Source organism: Spermophilus citellus (assembly GCF_964194105.1).
Source record: "Spermophilus citellus genome assembly, chromosome: 16".
Lineage (NCBI taxonomy): Eukaryota > Metazoa > Chordata > Mammalia > Rodentia > Sciuridae > Spermophilus > Spermophilus citellus.
Window position 1 is genome coordinate 65,337,372 of NC_138196.1, and position 23,829 is coordinate 65,361,200.

At 32.9% G+C, this 23,829-nt stretch overlaps 1 protein-coding gene across 14 annotated transcripts in view; it reads left to right on the forward strand.

The window, feature by feature from the left end:
- NEK1 (NIMA related kinase 1) overlaps window positions 1–23,829 on the forward strand; it is a 177,736-nt gene that overhangs the window by 43,128 nt on the left and 110,779 nt on the right. For 8 of the 14 annotated variants that reach the window (XM_081269790.1, XM_081269784.1, XM_081269794.1 and 5 more), the window contains 7 exons: window positions 1,920–1,979; window positions 2,220–2,279; window positions 2,373–2,420; window positions 2,667–2,741; window positions 8,714–8,865; window positions 8,946–9,077; window positions 21,863–21,965. In XM_081269790.1, coding sequence (XP_081125916.1) covers window positions 1,920–1,979; window positions 2,220–2,279; window positions 2,373–2,420; window positions 2,667–2,741; window positions 8,714–8,865; window positions 8,946–9,077; window positions 21,863–21,965 — 630 coding nt within the window. The remainder of the gene's footprint in view (window positions 1–1,919; window positions 1,980–2,219; window positions 2,280–2,372; window positions 2,421–2,666; window positions 2,742–8,713; window positions 8,866–8,945; window positions 9,078–21,862; window positions 21,966–23,829) is intronic. The other 6 variants (XM_081269795.1, XM_081269797.1, XM_081269789.1 and 3 more) reach the window with 3 other exon arrangements.

Here is a 23,829-nt window from a genome sequence, read left to right on the forward strand (position 1 = left end):
AGAAATGTATTTCAGATAAAGATCTAAATATAAAAAGGAAACTTAAAATTAAAAATGTTTTCCTTACCAAGATAGAATAAGGCAGAATACCATAAAGAGAAAGATTGGTAGATTTAACTGTATTTAAGTTATTAACTTTTGTGCAGTAAAATAATAGACAGGCATTAAAGTAAAGAAGTGGGAAAAGTATTTTAAAATACCTGTAATAGGCCATCTTACTTTCCATAATATAGAAAGAGCTCCTAAAGTTGTATAACCCCCAAATTAGGTGAATAATCCATTCATAAAAGAAGAAATAAACATATCTGATATACTGGAAAGTATTCTTAGCCTTTTTTTTTTTTTTTAAAGAGAGAGTGAGAGAGGAGAGAGAGAGAATTTTTAATATTTATTTTTTAGTTCTCGGCGGACACAACATCTTTGTTGGTATGTGGTGCTGAGGATCGAACCCGGGCCGCACGCATGCCAGGCGAGCGCGCTACCGCTTGAGCCACATCCCCAGCCCATTCTTAGCCTTTTTTATATTTATTTTTTTGTAGTTGTACACAATAACTTTTATTTATTTATTTTTACGTAGTGCTGAGGATCGAACCCAAGACCTTGCATGTGCGAGGCGAGTACTCTACTGCGGAGCCATAACCCCAGCCCCAGCCTTTTCTTTTTTTTTGTAAATTTTTTTATTTATATATGACAGCAGAATGCATTACAATTCTTATACATATATAGAGCACAAAATGATGGTGGAATGTGATGATCATTACTATCTAAAGTACATGTATGAAGACACAAATTGGTGTGAATATACTATGTATACAACCAGAGATATTCTTAGCCTTTTCAAGGAGCAGAATTTCAAGATAGTCTGAAAATTCAGTATTTGTGAGAATGTGGAGAAATGGGTGGAAGTATAATTGGAAAAGCCTTTTTGGGAGGGCGTTTTTTTGTTTTTTTCAACATTGAAATGTTTTTTATGCTGTATTTCCATTTCTTAAAGCATGCCTTCTAAAAGACTCAACATGTAGCTGTATGTACAAAGTAGTTCCTTTTTGCATATAAAGAGGGAAAATTTTAGAAACAGCCCAGTGGCTGTTGTTTAGAGGAATGGTTAAATTAATTAGAGCTCCATGTAGAATACTGTCATTGTTAGTTTGCTTAACATGATGTAGAACTGTCAAGGCACATTATTTAGAATATTTTTTCCAATCTAATAGCACATTTTTATTACACATGTAAAATTATAAAAGCTAAAATTCTGTATATGTATATAGGTACATATATATTTAAGTTCATAAGAAATGAAAGGGATACTCATGAAAATATTAACAGTTAGTTCTGGAATGGGGAATGAAGTAGACTATAAATTTTTATTCTTTTTTTTAAAATTTTTTTTTTTTAGAGAGAGAGAGAGAGAGAATTTTAATATTCATTCTCTAGTTTTCGGCGGACACAACATCTTTGTTTGTATGTGGTGCTGAGGATCGAACCCGGGCCGCACGCATGCCAGGCGAGCGCGCTACCGCTTGAGCCACATCCCCAGCCCTTTTATTCTTATTTGAATTTTATTAATGAACATACTATTGTGTAATTTTCAAAGAAAACTTTATCTCTTTATTGTTGGACTTTTAAAATAATATTTTATCATAACGTTAGAAAACTTACAATTAATATCCATACATGAGGACAAAACTAGTTGATAAATGGGGAAGAACACTTTTACATAGTTTCTTTAAATCTAGCATTTCTAGCAGAAAGCATTTCAAATTCAAACAGTAGTGTTTCTTTTTTATAAAGATAATTTTCAAAAAAGTTATGTCAGTATTGACATTACCTATTTCTTATTTTAAATTTCCATAAGTTGAGAATTTTTAAATGGGTGTCTTAAAGTCTTTATCTAATTTGTAGTTTTACTTTTTGTCCAGGCCCATCAAACTCCAGTGAAGAAAGTGAATCCTGGAGAAGAAAGGAGGAAAATGTTTGAGGTATAAAGACATCTGTCTGCTTATTTTAAAGCTTTGCAAAAGTAATTATTAAAAACAGAAACAAAATCTTACAATATAAAACCTCCAAACCTTTCCTCCTTATTCTTTCAAACAAAAAAGCATTTTTTCCTAATTTCCTTGGGCTTTCTTCTGCCGTTGGCATACTGACTTTCCTGAAGAAAATAGAAAAGTAGGAATTATTATCAGTAAAAATTATTATTATTATTATTTTAATTTAAGGAACAAGCAAGAAAGAGAAGATTGGACTTTATTGAAAAAGAGAAGAAGCAAAAGGATCAGGTAGGAACCTTTTTTCCTTATTTTTCTTCTTTTGCCAACTTGTAGGTGAGAATACTTTTGAGTTCTAAGAAGTATGTCTTTAAATTGTTACAGATTAGTTTAATGAAGGCTGAACAAATGAAAAGACAAGAAAAGGAAAGGGTAAGGGGATAATTCATTTTTTCGTGGTACATTTCTTCCTCTCCCCCACATATATTTTTAAAGAAATGCACTGAGCATGTACATATATGTAATAACAAATCCTACCATCATGTATAATTACAATGTACCAATAAAAATATGAGAAAAATGCACTGATTTTCATTTTATTGCTAAATATATTTCAGGTATTTATGTTAAATACTTGAAATGGTGTTTTGTTTGTTTGTTTGTTTTTTTCCCCAAAAGTTGGAGAGAATAAATAGGGCCAGGGAACAAGGATGGAAAAATGTGCTAAGTGCTGGTGGAAGCAGTGAAGTAAAGGTAGGTATTTAATACCAACATAGTTATACTACTGTTATTATTTTCTCCAGTTTCATCTTTCTCTTTAAAATATATATTATTGGTTGCTCTTTTTTTCTGCACAGTTAATTTATATCTAGAGGTCTCCAACATTTAATATTATTTCTTAGCTCTCCTGCATTTATTTGATATGAAACTGATGCTAACTAATATGCAACACTAAAAATTGCTTTTAGAAGTTTCATTTGAAGACTGTGATACTCTGTTCCTGTCAGAGGAATCACAAATACAAATCAAATGCAAAATGAAAGTTTGCCATTGATTTTTATGTATGTTAAGTTCTTGGAAGACTCTTCTTAAATGTGGCCTCTGCCAGTTTCCAAATTCATCTCCATCTGTATTCTCTTCCATTAATGCTATATTATGTGAAGCTTCTTTGTATGCTGCCTGCTGAATCTCTTTGTCTTTGCCCTTGTGTTTCTCTCCCTCTGCCCCTCCCCCCTTTCTCTCTTTGAGATAGGGCCTCACTAAGTTGTTTAGGCTGGCCTTGAACTTGTGATCCTCCTGCTTCAGCCTGTCTTGTTGCTAGGATTAAAGGTGTGTACCACCATGCCCAGCTTGTGTTTCTCTTTACTAGATGACATCCTCCTTTCTTCCTCAAGTTCATCCCTGCCCTATTTATTACTTAGGCAACCAGAAACTTGGTTTGTTCAAACATTTCCTTTGGGTAAATACAGACCGTATAACATTGGGCAAACTGCTTAACTTTTCTGAGCTTCAGTTTCTTAGCTATCTCCCACCCTTTACCCCTACCCCCAGAGCTTGGCTAGCAAGGGCTCAGACAATAATTTACTCCTCCTCTCTTTGTTCTGTCAGTCTGAGCCTTGTACTTCCTATTTTGCCCACAGAACATCCCATCTCATCTATCTATGTATCTGTGATAGTCCAAACTCTAAGATGATTGCCAGGATGCCAAACCCATAGTGTATATACCTTGTAGTCCCTCTCTTTGAATTATGAGTGTAATCTGTAGCAGCTCCTTTGATTAGCAGGAAATGTTTGTGGAATAGTTGACCCCATTATTCTATTAATGTGTAAGACTCCCTAACAGCAGACCAGGAAGGAAAAGTCTGGAGAGATACTTTTGTTAGCTTAGACGGGAGCAAATATTGATATGGCAAGAAAGTATAGGTGGCCTCTAAATGCTGTATATGGTCTCTGACTGATAACTACGTAGCAAATGATATCCTTAGTCATAGGGCCACAAAGAAATGAATCTGAAAAGAACCAGTAAGCTTGGAAAAGCTCTGAGTCTCAAATGTAACTCTGGCTGACATTTTGATTTCTGCCTGGTGAGATTCTGAGCTGGTTACCCAGCTAAATGTATCTGTACTCCTGTGCCAGGGAAAATGTGAGATAATAAATGAATATTGTTTGAGCTGGTAAGTTTGTTGTTACACAGCAATAGAAAGTGAATGCACTATTATTCCTCTGTATTATTTTAATTTCTATCATTGAATCAACATGTCCTTAAACTGTAAAGTCACCTGAACCATGCCCATTAACCTTGATATTTAGGTATAAAGTAGATATTTGTCAAGTTGAATTGACTAGCATTCTTGTTTCTTTCCCCCAAAAGTTCTGATTTTTTTAAAAAATAGTTTTAGTTGTAGATGGGCACAATACCTTTATTTTATTTATTTATTTTTATGTGATGCTGAGGATCGAACCCAGTGCCTTATACATACAAGGCAAGCACTCTGCTACTGAGCTACAACCCCAGCCCAAAAGTTATGATTTAAATAAAAGTTTGTTTGTTTTATCCACACATATGGTACTGAATTAGTCTGTTGAGATGCAGTTTTTCATATAACATAACGATATTTCAGTAATAGTCATCTGTTCCAGTTCTGTTTTAATGTAGATTTATATAGTGTTTTTAGTAAATTCAGTGTTGCCTAATTAAATAGAATTTACTGCTTCCTGAATGATAGGAAATGATTCATACAAAATTTGGGTTATTCTAAAATCAGTTCATCCTATGTCTTACCTAATTGGGAAGTGAAAACTATAGTGAAGGACTTTGTGTCAAGTCCATGATAAATGGTGTGATGTTTGTGATTTTTCTCCTCCCCATATATCTCTTTTGTAATTAAGTGTTTTTTTCCCTGTAATGTCTAAAGCTATATTTAATCCTAAAAGTTCAGATTTATCGATCTTGTTTAGTTTTTCAAAAGACATTTTGTGCATAATAGATTTTTGCTTCACTTAATATACTTCTATAATGCTGTCCTTGATAATAAAGCAGTTTATTTTCCATGATTTAAACAAATTCTTTTAGTTTATGTACTTATTCCTTAGTTTGAAATATTTATCTTGTTAAGCTGTTTGATTTCTACATGATTGCTAGAACCTAGAGGCTCAGTATAATGAGAATTAAATTAAGGAATTTCTCAAATAAAGATAAAATAAAAAGTAAACATTAAGGGAAATATTTCAAGATCAAAATGATTATTATACACTTTTGATGTGAGGGGGATACTAGGATTTGAATCCAAGGGAATTCTACCACTGAGCTACATCCCCAGCACCCCCTGACCTTTTAATATTTTTTTTAGCTGTAGTTGGACACAATATTTTTATTTATTTATTGTTATGCAGTGCTGAGGATCAAAACCAGTGCCTCACTCATGTGAGCAAGTGCTCTATCACTGAGCTACAATGCCATACCTTTTTATTTTTCATTTTGAGACAGGGTCCTACTAAGTTGCCTCACCTGGTCTTGAATTTGGAGTCTTTCTGCCTCAGCTTCCCATGTAGCTGAAATTACAGACAGGTGCCACTACAATAAGCCAGTTATTACACACTTCTAAATAAGCTTTGATATTCAAGTGCAAACATTTGACTGACTTTATTTGGTATTTACAATATCTAGTACTTCTTCGTACTCTCTGCTTTTAGTGTTTTTCTTATGAATGTGTTTTTAGAAAAATTGTGATATAATCCACATGTATATTTTTAATTATCTGGTGATCAGAGTATGTATGAGGTTTATGTAAGAGATTTAAGATATATCACCAGGCATGGTGGCACATTCCTATAATCCCAGCTGCTTGGGAGGCTGAGATAGGAGGATGGCAAGTTTAAAGCCAGCCTCAGCAAAAGTGAGGGGCTAAGCAACTCAGTGAGACCCTGTCTCTAAATAAAATACAAAATGAGGCTGGGGATGTGGCTCAGTGTTGAAGTGTCCCTTAGTTCAATCCCCTGTGCCAAAAAAAAACAACAACAACAACAAAAAAAACATACACACACAATTATACTATTCAGCATTAAAAAAAAGAATAGTGTGTTTATATATGCAACAGCATGGATCCATCTCGAAAATATGAGTTAAGGAAGCCAGAAAAAAGAATATATATTGTATGATTATGTTTATATGAAGTTATAGAAAAGGCAAGTCCAATCCATAGTGTCACAAAGTGGGACATTGGTTTCTGGCAGTAAGAGATCATTGACTACAAAGGAATATGAGGAACTTTCTGGGATAATTGTCACTATGGCAGTGGTTACATGCATGTTTCTGTTTATCAAAATTCTTCAATCTGTGCTTAAACTTGGTGAATTTTATTGTGTATAAGTCATGCCTTAATAAAACTTATTTTTAAAAGATCATATTGCTTTAGTATTTTAGTACAATATTTTCAGTTTTATTTTGAGTAAAAGCCTTTGAGAGATATTTACCTGCTTTTGCTTTTGCTAATGAGGCACAGTAGAACACTCAAAGCCAGAATATTAGTAGAGAACTGTAAGTGTAGTCAGTTCCACAAAAAATGTGACCACCTTTTTACAGAGTCATTCTTCTGATTCTTATATATTTTGAGAATGTACATGAGGAGGACCTCCTTGATGGAGTTTCCAGCCTAATCATTTATCTTCCCTGGTTCTAGCAGCTTCCATTTCTTGTTATTTGAACATCTTTAATTAATTATCTCTGCATCCCTTAAAATTATTTTTAAAAATTCATGTTTTCTCATAAAATTGTGTGCTTACTGTGCTAAGGTGTTAAAACAAATTTCCTCTTACTGGGTTACACTAAAGTTTCTTTTATTTGATTCTAATATTGTTCTTTGTATTTTTTCTTACTCAGACTTCTTAAATAAAATGTTATTACCAGGAAAAGCATTTCCTCAGTTCTCCGTATTCTAGCTTCTTTTCTCACCATCCCTTCTCCTTCCACCCTTCCTCCCCACCCCACACACAGTGTTTTTTTTTTTAAAGGCTATCACTCAACCTTAGAACTATCTTATTTACAGTGTTTTTGACCTCTGCATTTCAGATCATTGATTTCTTCTTTTCAGTGAAATTCTTTCACTATAACTTCTATAGCATCATACTCTTTATTTACTTTTAACTCTTAACCATTTCTAATGTCTCTATTTTCTGACTATGGGGTTTCCATGTCGTTGAATTTTTGTTTCTCTGCGGCTGTGTCCTTATATCTTTACCTTTATCCTTTGTTGTTCTCGCAGAGAATTCACAAGTCTATTCAGCATTTACTTTTTTTCATTGATTCTCTTTTTTACCTCTGGTCTTCTTGGCTTGGTGTCAGTGCAACAGCCCTTTAGTTTTTCTACTTTGGTATATTGCTTATTTCTGCTTATAATGCATAATATTGACTTAAGCTTTTTAGAAGATGTTTTAGAGTATACTACTATTGCTAGTAAGTTTGGAAATGATTTTTGTTTTTCTTTTTTAATTTTCCTTTTTTTTTGTAGTTATAGATGGAAAGATGCCTTTATTTTATTTATTTTTACATAGTGCTAAGGATTGAACCCAGTGCCCCACACAGGCTAGACAAGTTCTCTGCGACTGAGCTCAGCTCCAGCCCAGTTGTGTTTTATATATGAATGCATATACCCAGGGCCAATAGCACCTAGTCTCTACCAACCAAGCTTTTGTAGTCAAGCTTAGTATTCCTTGTCTTCCTTATGATTATGTTTGTCACCATACTTCCTTCTTCCCTCTATTTCTGGCATCCAGATACATACATCTATTGCTTATTTTTGCTATATTACCTAGCTTCATATCTAATATCTCTCTCTGTTATAACAAGGCCAAGTTAAATAATATCTTTCTTCAAGACTTTTTTTTCTCTTAAATAGGGATTTTGCTTTTCATCATTTTTTTTTCATTTTATGAATTTGCTTAGTATATACTACTTTGGAATGTCTCTATAATCATTCATTTACCAAAAGATTAAGATGTTTTTCCCATTTTGTGTTTTCTTTCCCAACTTGTTTGAAAACTATTTACCGATAGAGATGAAGTTTTGGCTCTTTTATCTATACACAGAATATGTTTCAGTAATGTTTATACCTTCACATTAACTTGGTGAATAAGTTTTAAGCATAGTAGAAGTCATATGCAAATGTTTTTGTCAAACGTCATTTTAAGTGTTATATAAGCATGCTCTGCTTTGCATATAATGGCCTTACATATTTAAACTTAATAGAACAGAATTACATGAAGTATATAATCTATATTTGTTTCAAAACTTGCTAAGACCAAATTTTTTCACATTTAAAAGAATGTAGTAACACTTTAATGTTTTTGTTTGTCACATTAATTTATGCTTCATTGTTAACAAAAATTCTACTTTTCTTTTTTTAAATTTTAAAAATTTGTTCTAATTAGTTATACATGTCAGTGGAATGCATTTTGACACATTATACACAAATAGAGCACAACTTCTCCTTTCTCTGGCTGTAAATGGTACAGAGTCACACCAGTAGAAAATTCTACTTTTCTATTGTTAATTATTATAGCATAATAAGAAAACATCTTGCTTTTTGGTCATGTTAATTAATTTGCTCAAATTTTAGGTAATTGCTTTTTTAAAGTTAAGCCTTGAAATTTAGTTTTTATTTTGAGGATGGTATAGGCCTTTTGGGCCTTGTAAGATAAATTGTAAGAGCTCTTTGTTTAATCCCTAGGCTTCCTTTTTTGGCAGTGGAGGGGCTGTAGCTCCATCATCTTCTCGAGGACAGTATGAACATTACCATGCCGTTTTTGATCAAATGCAGCAACAAAGAGCAGAAGATAATGAAGTGAAATGGAAAGGAGAAATACGTAGTCGTCCAGAAAGGTATGACTATGTTTGGCAGAAATTTCTTATGCTTTACTTCAGAGAAAGCAATGAAAGTCACTGTGCATATCTATCTACAGAGGAATTCCACCTGGAGTTCGTCCAGGATTTCCTAAAGGGGCTGCAGGTCATCACCATTTCCCTGATGCTGATGCTATTAGAAAAACTTTGAAAAGATTGAAGGCCGTGTCTAAACAAGCCAATGCAAACAGGTTGGACTGTGGTGATCCATGAATTCATCCTTGTGTGTAATTTTGTCTTTTGTCACATATAACTTATTACTCTCACTTGTAGATGTGTTCTCCATTGTTTACATGGAATAATTTTTGCTTCCTGGATGCAGTAATTTTCTTAGGTATAAAATTGGTCCATGATTATATTATGACAAACATTTAGCTCTTCAAATCAGCCTGATTTTTATGGCTTATTTATATGTTTATACTGCACATACTATTAAAGGAACATGTTATAACTTTCAGCAAACATATGGTTATAATAATTTCATCCACTTGTTTTAAGTAAATCAGAATATAAATTTAAATGTAATCACATTTTATGCAAAAGTCATTTTTTTTTTTTGTCTTTTGCACATCATGGAGAAGTCTCTTTGTTATCTTAGCATATTCTTCTTCATCCATTTCTGATATGTGATCCTTTTCACCAGATTTTTCCTATCATTCTATTGAGTTAATTAAATAATGGTAACTAACATAGCTGTAATCCACACAGTTTTTTTTTGTTGTTGTTAAGTATACTTGCATGTGTGTTTTCTAAGGTAGTCCCATTTCATTTAGAAGCATTGTGATGAGTTGTGAAAGAACAGGTAATGTTTTGTGAAATTTTAATTACATCATCTTTTCCTTGTTTCTTACGGTGCTATAAAAATCTTTATGGTCCTCTTATTGTAAAGTGTACTTGAGCACATTTAAAAACTAAATGAAAAAGAAAAAAAACAATGTATTTGAATATGATAAATAATTGAGTTAAGTGTAAAATTACATTATGAATACATTACATATTATATACAGAAACCTAAATTGTGAAACTGATTAAAAGATTTTTTGCATTACAAAGGAAGGCTACAGACTCACAAATGTGCTTATTTTTGCTGAATGGTGAAGCAAATTTTTTGTGAGGTTTTTATCTTCCTGTAGGGTTGATCTTTCTATTACATATACATTCTTAATTAGTAAACTTTATTTTTAGAGCACTTTTAGGTTTTCAGCAATTTGAGTGGAAAATATAGAGTTCCCGTCCACACCTTCTCTACATATGTACAACTTCCCTGTCAGCATCCTAGCCAGAGTGAACAACATTTCTTACCGTCAATAAGCTCACATTGACCCATTACCACCAAAGTTCAGTGTTTCTGTTAGGGCTCACTCTTGTGTTGAACTGTAGGTTTTGACAAAAGTATAATTCCATGTGTTCACCCTTGTGGTATTATATTTAAAAATGTCACTATGCTCAAAATCCTCTGTGCTCTACCTATTTTTACCTCCCTCCCTCCCTTCTAACCTCTGGCAATCTTGTAATTATTTTGCTGTCCCTATAATTTTTCTTTTTCTAGAATGTTATTTAGTTGGAATCATACAGTATGCAACTTTTTCAGATTGGCTGCTCTCATTTAGTAATACTCATTTAAGGTACCTCCATATGTTTTCATGATGATACATAGTTCGTTTCTTACTAGCACTGAACGATACTACATTGTATGGATGAATAGTTTATTCATCATCCTGCTGAAGAATATCTTCATTGCTTACAAGTTATTACATTTATGAATAAATCTGTTACAAATATCTGTATGCAAGTTTTTGTGTGGACATAAGTTCTCAAATCATGAAAGATCAGATTGTTAGATCCTATGTTAAGAGTACATTTAGTTTTTTTTAAATATTTATGTTTTAGGTGTTGATGGACACAACACAATGCCTTTATTTTTATGTGGTGCTGAAGATCGAACCCGGGTCCCGCCCGTGCTAGGCGAGCGCTCTACCGCTGAGCCACAATCCCAGCCCCTGTACCTTTAGTTTTATAAGAAACAACCAAAGTGTCTTCCAAAGTAGCTGTCCCATTTTGCTTTCACACCAACAATGAACAGTGTTGTCCCTGTTTTGGATTTTGACCATTTTAATGGTGTGTTTTGCTATCAGTGTTGTTTAATTATAATTCCCAAATGACATATGATGTTGAACATCTTTTCACATACTTCTTGCTATCCGTATATCTTTTTTAGTTCGTTTTCTGTTAAGGTCTTTTGTCCATTTTTTAATTGGGTTGTTGATTTTCTTGTTGAATTTTAAGAGTTCTTTGCGAGTTTTGGATAACAGTTCTTTATCAGATCTCTTTCTCCTCCTTGTGCAGTGCTGGGGATCCAATTCAGGGCCTTGGTCATACTAGGCATCTCTACCACTGAGATACATCCCCACTCCAGATAATGTCTCTTGCAGATATTTTCTTTCAGTCTGTGGCTTGTGTTCTTATTCCTTGATATTATCTTTCACAGAGCAGACATTTGTAATTTTAATGAAATTCCTCTTACCATTTTTGGGGGGTGATGCCTTTGGCCTTGTATTTAAGAAGTTACCACCATAGCCAAGTTCATCTAGGTTTTTTCCTGTGTTATCTTCTAGGAATTTTTATACTTCTGTCTTTTACATTTAAGTCTATAATTAATTCTGAAATTTTTTTACACAGTACCTTTATTTACTTATTTATTTATTCACTTATTCATTTATTTATTTATTTTTATGTGGTGCTGAGGATCGAACCCACTACCTCATATGTGCGAGGCAAGTGCTCTGCCACTGAGCCACAATCCCAGCCCCTTGAATTAATTTTTGAAAGATCTAAGGCCTGTGTCTAGATTCATTTTTTTTTTTTTTGCATGTGGACATTCATTTGGTCCATAGCATTTTTTGAAGAGACTATTTATGCTCCCTTGAATTGACTGTGTTCCCTTGTCAAAGATCAGTTGACTCTGTTTATATGGAATTATTTAAGTTCTCTTCTCTGTCCCCTGATATATTGTTGTTAATTTTTCACCAATACCACTCTGTATTGATTATAGTAGTGTGTTAGTCCACTTTTCCTTGCTGTGATCAAAATAGCCAATGAGAACAACTTGGGGAAAAAAATGTTTATTTTGGCTCATTGTTTCAGAAGTTCAGTCCATGGTCAGCTGACTCCATTCTTCTTGACAGGGGAAGTAGGAAGGAGCCTGTAGCGGAAAAAAAATCCTTCCAGGTCATGCCTTTAGGACCCACCTCCTCCAGCTATGTTATACCTACCTACAGTTACCACCCAGTTATTCCATCCAAACTAGGATGGACTGATAAGGTTACAGTTCTCATAGTCTACTCATTTCACCTCTGAATATTCCTGGATTGACACAGGAGCTTTTGGGGGGCACCTCATATCTAAATCATAACAAGTAGCTTTATAGTAAGTCTTAAAGTCAGATAGTTTTAATCCTCCAACTTTTTTTTCCTCTTTCAATATTGATTTGGCTATTCTAGTTTTTTCTCTCTATATAAACTTTAGATTAGTTTGTCAATATCTACAAAATAACTTGCTGTGTTTTTTATTTAGGTTGTGTTGAATCTATGGATCAATTTGGGAAGAATTTACATTTTGACAATATTGAGTCTTTCTGTTCTTCTGTTGTACCTGTATTATCTCTCTATTTAATTGTTTGAATTCATTAGACTGTTTCAGTTTTCCTAATTTTCCTGTATGTATTTTTTTCAGACTTATAAAATACATATTAATTTTTGGGGGTGCTGGTGTAAATGGCAATATATTTTTAATTTCAGATTCCACTTGTTCATTGCTGATTTGTAGGAAAACAGTTAACTTTTGCATATTAATGTTGTATCCTGGAACCTTGCTACAATTACTTATTAATTTCAGGGGGCACTTTTTGTCAGTTCTTTTGGATTTTCCAGAGTTATGCCATCTGTAAACAAAACCAGTTTTATTTTATTTTAAAATAATAACAAAACCAGTTTTATTTCTTCCTTTCCAATCTCTCATCTTTGTCTTACTCCTGACCTTAACAGGAAAGCTTCATGTTTCTCACCATTAAGTATGATGTTATATTTTGATTTTTTATGAAGTTGTAGAAAAAAATTGCATTTTTTTTTGTTAAATGCGTATGGGATTTTGTAAAATTTTTTGCATCTATTGATATGCTCATATGACTTTTCTTTAGTCTGTCAATATGATGGATTTTATGTATTGAACTATTCTTGCACATCTGGTATAAGTTTCACTTGGTCTTGGTGCTGCTATATGTTGTTATACTTGTTGTATTTGACTTGTTAATGTTTTATGGAGGATTTTCATACTTATATTCATAAAAGATATTGGCATGTAATTTTCTTCTTATGTCTTCAAAAGTTTTGGTAGTAGACTAATACCTCATGGAATGAGTTAGGAAGTATTTCATCTACTTTTGTCTTCTGAAAGAGTTATGAAATATTGGTATAATTTCTTAAAAATTTGATAAAATTTAGCATTGTACCATTTGACTGGTATATTTTAGAAAATTATTAATAATTGAATCAGTTTCTTTAATGGATATGGGCCTATTTAGGTTGTCTGTTTCTTATTGAACAGATTGTTTTTTGCAAATCCGTTCTTCATGGAACTGGTCTGTTTCATCTACGTTAATCAAATTTGGGTTCATAGTTCATAATATTTATTATTCTTTTAGTGTGTATGAAACTGTAATGATGTAACTTTTTATTTAGATATTAATAATTTATGTCCTTTTTTTATTCTTAGCCCTACTAGAGACTTATTTATTTGATTGATTTTTAAAATAACTAACTTTTGGTTTTATTGAGTTTTTTTTTTCTGTTGACTTCCTGTTTCCAATTTTATTGATTTGCTCTAATTTTTATTATTTCTTTTTCTCTACTTACTCTGGGTATAATTTGCTCTTTTCTTTCTGATTTTCTAAAGTGGAAGGTAAGAAAATTGATTTTAAATCTTTCTTCTTCTTTTTTAACCTAGCTAGATTATTTTTTTTAATTAGTTACACATGATAGTACAATGATCTTGACATACCATACATTTGAATCAGATGGGGTATAATTTCTCATTTTCCTGAGTGTACAGGTTGCAGAATCACATTGGTCATACAGTCACATATATACATACAGCAATAATAAAGTCTATTTTATTCTGCTGTCCTTCTTTCCCCCCTTCTCCTCTCCCATCACTTCTCTCTACCCAATCTAATGTGACACACTTCTTTTTTTTTTTCCCCTTACATCGTCATGTGTATTCTGTATAACGATGAGGGTCTCCTTCCATCTTCTGTGCAGTTCTCCTTCTTCCTCCCTTTCCCTCCCACCTCTCTTCCCTATTTAGTGGTAATCTTCTTCTCATGCTCTTCTTCCCTACTCCATTTTGAGTCACCCCCCTTATATTAGAGAAGACATTTGGCATTTGTTTTTTAGGGATTGGATAACTTCACTTAGCATAATCTGCTCTGTTTTTTCTCAGTAAGAGAAATAATATGTGAGGTGAATAGGGAGCCTACATCCTGGGAACAAATTTTTACCCCTCACACATCAGATAGAGCTCTAATCTCTAGGGTATACAAAGAACTCAAAAAGTTAAACAATAAAAAAACAAATAACCCAACCAACAAATGGACCAAAGACCTGAACAGACACTTCTCAGAAGAGGATATAAATCTTTCTTCTTTTCTAATAATATGCACTGAGTACTAAAAATTTCCCAATAAGTCCTGCTTTTGTTGAATCCCACAAATTTTAATTAGTTGTGTTTTTATTTTCATAAAATTTCAATTAAATAATTCAAATTATTTAAAAATTTCTTGGGGCTGGGGTTGCAGCTCAGTAGTAGAGTACTCACCTAGCACGTGTGAGGTACTGGGTTCAATCCTCAACACCACATAAAAAATAAATAAATAAAATAAAGGTATTGTGTCCACCTACAATTTAAAAAATTTTTTTAAATTTCTTTTGGGATTTCTTCTTTGATCCCAGTGTTGTTCAGAAGTGTGTTGTTTAATCTCCACATATTTTGGATTTTCCTGTTTCTAATATTGATATCTAGTAATTCCATTAAGTCTAAGAGCAGGTGTGTAAAAATCTATTATTTTAAGTTTGTTAAGCTTTGTTTTATGGCAAGAATGGGGTCTCTTGGGCATGTTCATATGGCCTTGAGAAGAATGTGTATTCTATTGTTGAAGTACTCTATAAATGTACATTGAGTTCAATTATACCTTACTAATTTTTATGCTTACTAGATCTGTCCATTCGACAGAGGGGTAATAATGTCTCTAAGAGTGAATTCATCATTTCTCCTTCACTTTTATCAGTTTTTGCCTCACATATTTTGATGCTTTGTTGTTAAGTGTATATACATTAAGAGTTATTATATCTTCTTGAAAACTCATGCAATATTCCTCTGTGTTGGTCAGCTCAATACTGTGACCAAAATACCTGACAAGAATACATAGAGGAGGAAAGTTTATTTTGGGCTCATGGTTTCAGAGGTTCAGTTCATGGTCAGCATCTCCATCATAGCAGAAGGGCACGGTGGAGCAGAGCTTCTCAGCTTATGACAGCCAGGAAGCAAAGAGAAAACAGGAGAGCCAGGGACAAAGTATATAATAGAAATAAACCTGTTGGAAGAGGCTTTGAAACTATGAGTTCTGCATCCCTTCCTTGGCCCTTTTTCAGATAGCATTACCAAAGGGTTTGTCTGGCATCCTTCATCACTCTCACCATTACCACTGTCGTCATCTAAGATGGAAGATGTTTTTTTAATCCATATATGAATAATGATCAGATATCAACAAAACTTTTATCTTTGCCAGCAAAACCATTTTGTTTTATTTGGGTGGCTGTAACAGTCTTTTTTTTTTTTTTAACCTTTTAATATTGAGAAAGAAGTCAGACTTTTTTCTTTTATCATTTTTTTCTTTCTTTTTTATTTTTGGTAAAGGCCTGCTCTGTACCAGGCCATTTTTATCATTTCTTTTATCAATATATATTCCAGCAGGTTAAGTTAGGAAAAAATAATTTTATACATTAACAATCTGAAACGTATCAAAAAGATTTGCTTCTTCCTGAAAACTTGTAAATGAAAAAGTAGAAAATCCTTCAAACTACTTATTTTCTTGCTATAAAATGTTCTTATTGCTCATACTTTACAATAATTGATAAGAAAATGATTTAACTACTATGCATATGATATTCTTTTAATCTCATACTTCCTAATATTTATTGTCTCATATTTACATATATAGTGTAATCATTTTTGACTATCGTGGATTAGTAATTTTCAGTACTCCAAACTTAAGCTATTGTCTTGTCCTTTAGTATTTTGGGGTTTTTGTTTTTGTTTTTATTTTTTGTAGTTACAGATGGACTGAATGCCTTTATTTTGTTTGTTTATTTTTTGGTGCTGAGGATCGAGCCCTGTGCCTCACACATGCTAGGCAAGTGTTCTGCTGCTGAGCTGTAGCCTCAGCCCAGTATTTTGTTTTATTCAGAGGCATTTTATTTTATTTTTCATCCTCTCATCCTTAAATTTCCTTTTAATATTGTTTTCTTCGTCAAGTTCAAGAATGTTCATATATTTCTGTTTTTAAAATGTCAGCAGCTGACTACTTTCTCATCATTCTTACAATTCTTAACCAAATGTTCATTTATATTGAGCCTACCTAATTTGAAAATCCAAAATCTGAAATGCCCCCAAATCTGAAACTTTTAAAGTGCTGACATGATGCTACAAGTGTAAAACTCCAAACCTGACATCATGTGACAAGTCATAGGCACATTAAAAATATTGTATGCAGTTATCTTCAGACTGTGTATAAAGGATATATGAAACAAATGCATTTGATTTTAGACATGGATCTTATTCCCAGACATCTCATATAATGTACATGCAAATATTCCAAAATTTGAAAAGATACAAAATCTGAAACATTTCTCTTACCAGACATTTCAGAAAAGGACTACTCAACCTGTACTTTTTTCTTTCCCTTTGCCTAAGGAAAAAGAAAACTCAAAGGAAAGACATAAGTGACTTTTTGTCTTGTTTATATGTTTGCCAAAGTGATTAGGATAGTTCTAGAAATACTGGAATGTGTAGGGAAGATATTAGGAAACAAGCAGAAGCATTATTCCTGATCTCTACAGAGAAAACCACTGGAGGACTTGGGTCTAGTTTACATACATTCTTTTTACATATTTCTCCCCTATAGTGGAAGTCAAATCACATGTTATTTTGTATCTTTTTAAATTTAGCATTCATGTTACCGTATTTATTTCTCTTGTTAAAAATTGTTTTCAAGTATTAATGTTGTGTAAAATCTCAATTTCTTAATGTACTGTAAATTTTCTAACAAATTCCCTAGTACAACAAGTTGAAGATATTTCACTTTTTAAATTATTTTTCTGTCACATTTAATTCTTCAATTTTCATTACTTCTGTGTAATAGAATCTTAAAAGTATAGTCATTGGATTAAAGGATTAGGTCAATTATGTTCTTGAAGATTCTAGAAAGAAATGTTATTATATGTGCCTATTATATGCCATCTAATCATTTATGATAGTGCCCATTTTGTTGCCCTCTGACCAGTACCAGTAACTTCTCAGAAACTAAAGAAGTTTTTTGAAAGTATCAAATTTAAATGCAAAGTAGTACAGAAAATGAAGTTTTCTCTGCAATCTGAACTTGTTACATAGTAGGATAATGACAAACTGTATACCAATTTGAATAGTGATGATGGGAATGATGATAATAGTAAAAAGCAGCAGCTTTTTAATCAGGCTCCCATGGCAGGACCTGTTCTAGTAAAAATTTATATATATAGTCAATGCTGATGATTCATAGATTCCATGTTTGTGAATATGCTTACTGTTAGAATTTCTTTGTAACCCTAAAATCAGTGCTTGCAGAACTTTCATGGTCATTTGTAGCCCAGTGCAGAACTTCAAGAACTTTGAGTGGCCCAATTCTCATGTTCCCAATTAAGGTTTAACTAATAAAATGTACTCAGCCTTCATGTTTCAGCCTTCATACTATAAACAACTGTCCTTTTTGTCATCTATGTAGTTCCACAAATGGAAAAACTGGGTGCCGGTCACATAAAAGAGGAATTAGACTTCTTTATATTTCTGCAAGATAGAATAATTATGACTAAACAAGGAGAGAAATAGATTTTAGTCCATTATGAAGGCTGTTCAGGACCTGTGTGGAATTTAATGTCTTCGAACTGGGAATATGAACCAGAGATTTAAGTGACAGGACATTTAGATGGTAATATGAGAACACTTTATTCAATGGAAAGTTCAACTAGTAAATACCTAAGGTTTCTCCAATCTGAGTGTTAACTCTTTGGTTTTTTTTTTTTTCAATATTGTGAGGTTGCCCCAGCTGGCTTTAAACTCCTGAATACAAGCAATCCTCCTTTCTCAGCCTTCCAAATAGCTGTGATGACAGGTGCATGACACAATATCCAACATCTCTTATTCTTTTTGTGGCCATTTCTCCACACTGTCATAATTGGTTCCTGTAATACTTATGACATTGTCATTCCTTGTCAGTTCTAGTCAGTTCTTTTCCTTGATTCAAGCTTAATTGGCAAACAAATCTACAGTCATTAGGACTCTTTGAATTTTCTTTCCTCACAATTTTGGATCCCCCATATTTGTTTATTTCTTCTTTTATGTTATTTATTTTCTTCTTCCTTTCTTATCAGTAACTCTATCTAGTGCAGCTGTTTTTATCCATGCCTTAATGATCTTTTTATTAGCTTTTTAATGTTAAGACCTCAAACCATGTAAGACTACTTTATAGTAGTAGGGCCTCTTAACATTTGTTTTTTATAGCACTTTTACTTTTCCAAGTCTTCTTGTCTTGGAATTGAAATTGTTTCTTGTCTTGAAATTTTTTTCTTTTGAGTAAAACTGACTGTTACATTCCATCTGATAGACAATTTATGTCCCTTACAGAGAAGAGGAAGCTTAATAAATAAATCCTCTGCATCATTTTGTCTTTACTATTAACCCAATACCACCCAGTTTTTCTATTATAACTATAGTTACTGCTTTTTCCTCTCAGATTATCTGTTACCTAGACTGCTACCTATTTTTATGTTGTTTTTCACCTCTTAAAATGTTCACTTATAATTATCCTTTAAACATTTTACATTTCCCTTATCAGTAAAAATTTGAACCATGAATATGAGGTATGACGTTTTCGCCCAGATCTTGGTACTTCATGAATTTACAATGAGAAAAGGAAGAAAAATCTTTTTTACTTCTCTTTTCAGGACAAAAAAAAGAAAAGTTTGTCTTAGAATATATTTCTCAGCAGAATAATACCATACTTCAGTTGCTTCATTGTTTTATGTTCCTTTTCCTGTTTATAACATTTATGGCCCATTTTAATGTCTTTGTATTTTACTATCCAAATTCCTAATTTCTTACTGTATACTTGTTTTATATAATGTTTCTATTATCATTCTTTTATTAATTCAGATCAATGTTTTGCTGCTATTAAAAGATATAATTTTGGATATAGCCCAATTTTTGTAAAAGAGCATTTGTATATGAATTCTTAATAGTTTTTAATGAAGAAAATGACTATTACTAAGTAAATTGACTCTTTATCTTCATGAGCCTAGCACATATCATAATTTATGCCCACAATTAGCAGTTTTACTACTTTAGAGAATAGTGAGAATATACAAGAATATGAGTTGTGAGTTCTTTTTGGTGTTTATAAAGTGGTAATCAGTAATACATATGAAAAGTACACTTTATTATAAGTTTTTAAACATAAATAGTCACAGAATTGGTTGAACCCTGGTTGGTTTTCATTTGTTGAACCAACTGTGCTTCCCAGAACTCTATTTTATTCGTCTTTGTATCTTCAAAGATTAATAAAATATGGCAGATAGTTGACACTTAATAAATATTTGTTAAATAAATGAAAGTTAAAAATAAATAGTGTTAAAAGAATCATTACATATTTTAAATTTGTATTTGAAAGCAGCCAGTAATAGATCTAGCTTAAGGAAATCACTGTTCAGTGAAACCACACAAATTGTATAAATACATAAAGCAGGTAGTACCATATATAAATAAATGATGTGAAAACCTGAAAATCAAAGCCATTACATGGATGACCAGGTTCTTGGTAAAATAATTTTGTGCAATTGCTATATTAACATATGCCAGTTAGAGTTTTAGACTGACAAAAGCTGTACATAGACAATGTCTTAGAATGGGAAATCAAATATGTTTTACTACTTTAAAGGTTAAAGAAGGAAGTCATTGCAGTTAGGATACATAGCAGAGATATCAGCTATTTTGTCTAATTGCCTGTGGTGGTCTAAGCTACCAGGACCACCAAAAAGAGGCTTACTGGAAATCATACAACTTCAGATGACATGTCTGAACAAGACACCTAGTACTTTATCTGCACTCTTCAGGCTCAGATTTATATAAATGGGACTGTGGCAAAGCAGAATACAGCTTTGCCTGGATATATGCAGAGATATGTTGTATTCAGCCCAGATATGCCTTATTAATCTCAGAGTATACCGTGTATAATATGACTGCTAGAGGATAGCACATGTACATTTCAGAGGCATGAACAAATACTTATTATTCTCAACTTACTTGAGTTGTGATGGCGTTGGAGAAATGCATTTCTGATTTTATTGATGTGGAATTAGATTAACTATATAGAAACACCCGAGAGTTGTAGTAATAGGATCTTAAAACTGGCTATAGAAATTTATCCTAGAAAATTCCTATGATATAAATTTCATGAGAATCTCTTAAGTATCACATAAAGTAAATGAACCTTAGACCAGTATCATTTATAGCTATGTTAGTAGATTTTAAGTTTTTACATCTCATTATTATATTTAAAATAATTTTATGTTTCATTTAGAAATGAGAACAGTGGTAAAGAAATTATTACTTGATGCATGAAAATGACAAGTGTTTAAATATTGCAGAAAAAGCATGATTTCATGTATACCTTATAGTCTCAAAAAGAGACTGCAGGAAGTTTATGTGCTGTACTTCAGAATCCAAATAGAAGCACAGCCAGTAATTTACTCACCTTTCTTCCTCATCTCCAAAATTAATCACAGTTGATACTGTGCTATCAGTTCTAAGATTACTGGGGCTGTGTCTTACTTATTTTTGTGTTTTCCATACTTCACTTAATAACTGGTATCATGTAGTAGGTATTTAATAAATGTTTGTCATTGATATTTTTAAGTTTAACATGTTTGTGTTCTCATAATTAAGGAAGACAAATGTAGAAATAAACTAGAGAAGATTGAAACAAATACATATGCTATTAATTTTTTCCCTAATCTATCCATTTTGCTTCACAGTACTTACGATATTTAGGGAATTCAGACATAGCTTTTGCTAAATATTTGAAAACTCACACTTAAATAAACTTTTCATTCTTTTTTATTTTTAATTGCTCCTATGGTACTTTCATTTGACTTCAATACTGACTAAATAAAATTCTTACTATGTTTGATATTTCTAAAATAAACTTGGAAACTTGAAGAGTGTTCTGTAATACAGCCTAAAATAATATATGTGTGTAAGTAGAATAGCTGAATGTAAAAGAAACCTTCTTGTAAGGCTGGGAATGTAGCTCAGTGGTAGAGTGCTTGCCTAGCATGCACAAGGACTTGGGTAGAACCCCCAATACCTGAAGAAAGAAATCTTGTCAAGATTTGGAATGATATCATAGCTTTCACTTCTGTTCATAATAGTAAAGAGTGAGTTGAGGTAATAGCTACCAATACACATACAGTGATTTCTTCATTACAGAGAATTTTTATTTTACGTTAATCTTTTCATATTCTGCAAAAAATAAAAAGGTATTTAAGTATAAATTTTGGATGATTTAAAATATTTATTGTTCATAATTGTTGACTTTGTGATTTGTCCAAATTAGGCAAAAAGGGCAGCTAGATATAGAAAGAGCTAAGCAAGTGGAAGAATTTCTACAGCGAAAACGGGAAGCTATGCAGAATAAAGCCCGAGCTGAAGGACATATGGTACGATAATTTTTTAAAATTTTATATGTATTTATATGTGTATATATATATATATTTAGCTGATATGTTTATTGTCAGACTTTCTGTGAGCCAACAAACAATTTCACAGTTGTTCATAAGGTATAAGGCAAATTTTTTTTTTAATGGGTAGACTTCATTGGCCTAAGTCTTTATAACTTTTCCATATCGTCAGTAGGGTAAAACTAACCTGTCTCACGACGGTCTAAACCCAGCTCATGTTCCCTAGTAGTGGGTGAACAATCCAACCCTTGATGAATTCTGCTTCACAATGATAGGAAGAGCTGATATCAAAGGATCAGAAAGCCACATGGCTATGAACGCTTGGTAATTTTTCTGACACCTCCTGCTTAAAACCCAAAAAGGTCAGAAGGATCCTGAGGCCCCACTTTTACTGTCTGTATTGAAAATCAAGTTCAAGCGAGCTTTTTTCCTTCTGCTCCACGAGAGGTTTGTGTCCTCCCTGTGCTCTCCAGAGGACACCTGCAGTAGGGTTTGACAGGTGTACCTACTGCCCCAGTCAAACTCCCCACCTGGCACTGTCCCTTGAGCATACAGCTTGGCACTTGGCACCAGAAGTGAACTCCCCCCCCTCCCCGGGTTGCGGTTTGCCGCCCATCCCCGCCACCTCCCCTTCATTGGGTCAGAGAAAAAAATGAGCCCGGATAGCCCGGCCCCTTCTCGGGACAGAGCTGCACTGGGAGTCTTCCACTTAGTCTGCACCTCTTATGTCTCTCCACCAAGCCAGACAAGCTCTACAGCATCGTCTTCCCCTGCTGATTCTGCCAAACCCGTTCCCTTGGCTGTGGTTACACTGGATAGGAGGGAGGGGCAGTGGGAGTCTCCTTCATCCATTCATGCACATCACTAATTAGCTGATGAGGCATTTGGCTACCTTAAGAGAGACCTAGTTACTCCCCCCATTTACCCGTGCTTCACTGAATTTCTTTGGCATTCAGAGCACTGGGCAGAAATCACATTGTGTCAATGCCTGGTGCAGGCCTTTGGGATGGTATGATAATTTTTTGAAATTTTGAACATATTAATATTCAAAGTAAAGTTCTAGAATAATGTAAGTATAAATAAAAATTATAATCGAGAAGTCTATGCATAACAATAGGAAAGATATTCAAAATAATTTGCAGAGTATAAAGTTCTGATATTCTTATTTTAACCTGTCTTTTGCTATATCTTTTAAATGAAGAGTGGCGTTATATTGTTACTTTGTTTTCTATTCTTTAAAAAGAGTGGAAGTGGGTATAATAGCTCAGATATTCGTATTAGAGAAATAAGTTCTTAAATTGCTGGATTTCTCCCCAATATGTACTTAGTTTTAAATACTTTTTAGTGGCCAAGAATTGTTAGAAGAACAATGGGAAATAAATATTTGGGTAAATGTATGTTTAACCATGTATTTGCTCAAAAGCAATTGGAAACATAATCATATTAAAGCCTTTGATTATGCAAATTAACTAAATTAAGTCATGTGTCCTAGAAAATATTGTTTCTGAATAATCATTTCAGTAGTTGCACCTGTTAATAGTTTTGACTCATAGAAGTGCATAAGTGCCTTTTTACCTTTTTAAAAAATAAAACAACCAATGATTGTTTCCTTTTTTTCCCAATTATTATTTCTCTCAGCTCAGCACCCCATGAATCATTACACTAATGTAGGAAATAGGCCAATTAGTTGATAACATATTTTGATTATACTTATTAACATATCTATTCTAATAAGTTTATATGTGATAACTTTGTAAACTTATTAGTAGTTATTCAATCTAAAATTTTTTCTTTGAAATCATATCCTAGGAAGATAGTTAAATTGTTAATAGTTACCCTCTCT